This window comes from Octopus bimaculoides, chromosome 9 (genome assembly GCF_001194135.2).
Source record: "Octopus bimaculoides isolate UCB-OBI-ISO-001 chromosome 9, ASM119413v2, whole genome shotgun sequence".
Taxonomy (NCBI): Eukaryota; Metazoa; Mollusca; class Cephalopoda; order Octopoda; family Octopodidae; genus Octopus; species Octopus bimaculoides.
Genome location: NC_068989.1, coordinates 22,421,133 through 22,423,153, shown reverse-complemented (window position 1 = coordinate 22,423,153; position 2,021 = coordinate 22,421,133). Strand labels below are relative to the sequence as shown.

At 34.0% G+C, this 2,021-nt stretch overlaps 1 protein-coding gene across 1 annotated transcript in view; it reads left to right on the top strand.

Annotated features, from left to right (window-relative positions):
• The first annotated feature begins 6 nt into the window (after nucleotides 1-6).
• Nucleotides 7-2,021, top strand: part of LOC106868015 (high affinity cGMP-specific 3',5'-cyclic phosphodiesterase 9A) — a 51,420-nt gene continuing 49,405 nt past the window's right edge. The window contains exon 1 of the mRNA XM_014913111.1: nucleotides 7-69. Coding sequence (XP_014768597.1) covers nucleotides 44-69 — 26 coding nt within the window. The 5' untranslated portion in view covers nucleotides 7-43. The remainder of the gene's footprint in view (nucleotides 70-2,021) is intronic.

Sequence of the window (2,021 nt, the reverse complement as noted above, 5' to 3'; positions counted from 1 at the left end):
ATGGGATAGATATAAAAAAAAAGATGAGACACTAAAACAGTCCATGATTGACAAGTTTAAAAAAATCACGTGAGTACATTTTTCTTTATCGCAGTTTGTTTTTTATTTGTAAAAGCAAAGAAAAATAAACAAACCAAACCTTGAAATACAAATACTCTTAATTCATCTCAATCAATCATGCACCATTCTTTTCTGTCATTGCTATTCTTTTCAGAATTAATTACATGTTATTTGATTGTTGTGAAAGAAGTTATCATATTCCTTTCTTGTTGTTGAATAGCCTCAAGTTGGCTTTGATTGAGCTGGCTTATGGCCAAAGCCATTCCAGTGACATATTAGGGATATCTAAGTTTACATCAACTCAATATGCCCTTTCCCTATTTAAGATGGTGGAATGTCATTTGAGGGATATTCAGTTGCTATTTTTAGCAGATTGATTGATCACAGAGGCCTCCTTAAAAGTTGCATTGTTTTAGAAATAACTATTTACTCTTTATTGCTTCACTCTGAAATTTTGCATGTAATTTAATGTATGTATTGATGTATATATGATTATTTCTAAATCTCTCAAAGACAGACATTCAGTAACAGTTCTTTAAAGTACATGCTATTTGCCAACATAATGTGGCTGTCCCGAAAGGGACGATGTTACTATTGTTTTAGCCCCAAGAAATATCGTTTCTAGCTGGCTGTACAACACACTATCTGTGTCCTTATATTTTCGAACAGGGAACTCAGCACTCCCATCTAGCGCAAAACAACATCTGTGGACTAGTTTATTACTCTTTATCAACACAGAGTAGCTGCTTTGGCTGTGCTAGATGGGAGTGCTGAACTCCCTGTTCGAAAATGTAAGGACACAGATAGTGTGTCTCATAGCCAGCTAGAAACATTGTTCCTAGGGGCTAAAACAATGGTAACATTGTCCCTTTCGGGACGTATATATGTATATATGGATTCCATTTTATCTAGCTGTAAAGCGAAATATATATATATATATATATATATATACGTGTGTGTGTATTTGTGTTTACATTTGGTTTATATGTTCATTTTCCCATACTAGCATGGGTTAGACAAATGTTTTGTTGAGGCTCTGATTTACAGCCAAATGTCCTACCTGTTGCTAACCATTAGGGATCTCTTATTTGACACATGCATATTTGCAAAGCTGGATGAAAATTTGTTGGAAAAGGAATTGACAACAGTGTCACTGTTTACAACTCACGATATTCAAAGATGTTAATACTCATCCCCAACACACACACACACACACACACACACACACATATATACATACATATACAATGGGCTTCTTTCAATTTCTGCCTGCCAAACCGACTCACAAAACTTTGTTCAGACTGGTGTTACAGTAGAAGACAAACACATACACACATAAACATATAACATAGAATACAAATGGAAACTAGCGTGGAGATAAATCCATTCAATTTATTCTTACATGTATTTCATTAACAATAATATTTATTTTGTAAAGAAATACTTTATAAACATATCACATTATCAAATCATCAGATTGCATAACAAGCACAAACCTTTGGACAGTACTGTTGTCTCAATATAACAGCTCTATAAGTGTGCATATATGTGCATGTGTGTGTACCCAACAGGGAAACTAGCTATCCTAGTTGACAATTAACCCTTTCGTTACTATATTTCTGACCAAAATACACCCCTCATGAGTTTCAATTAAATTCTGAAATAATCATGAATTTAGACTAGTCTCATTAAACACCTGTAACTTTTTTATTTATCAACATATTAATGTGATATTTGGAACATAATTAAAGAAAGGGTTCTTAATCAATTCTATTGCATAATTTTTGTCTCAAAGTTCTCCACGTACTGGGGTGGGGGGTACTGCAAGTGTCTCTCACATGTAAATATTGGTTCAGCTTCACGAATCGTACTCGTTCATAATACTGGAAATATATTCATCGCCAAAAGGTTCCTGATTGCTCCAGTAATTTGTTATTCTGGGTAACTGTCTAATACCCATA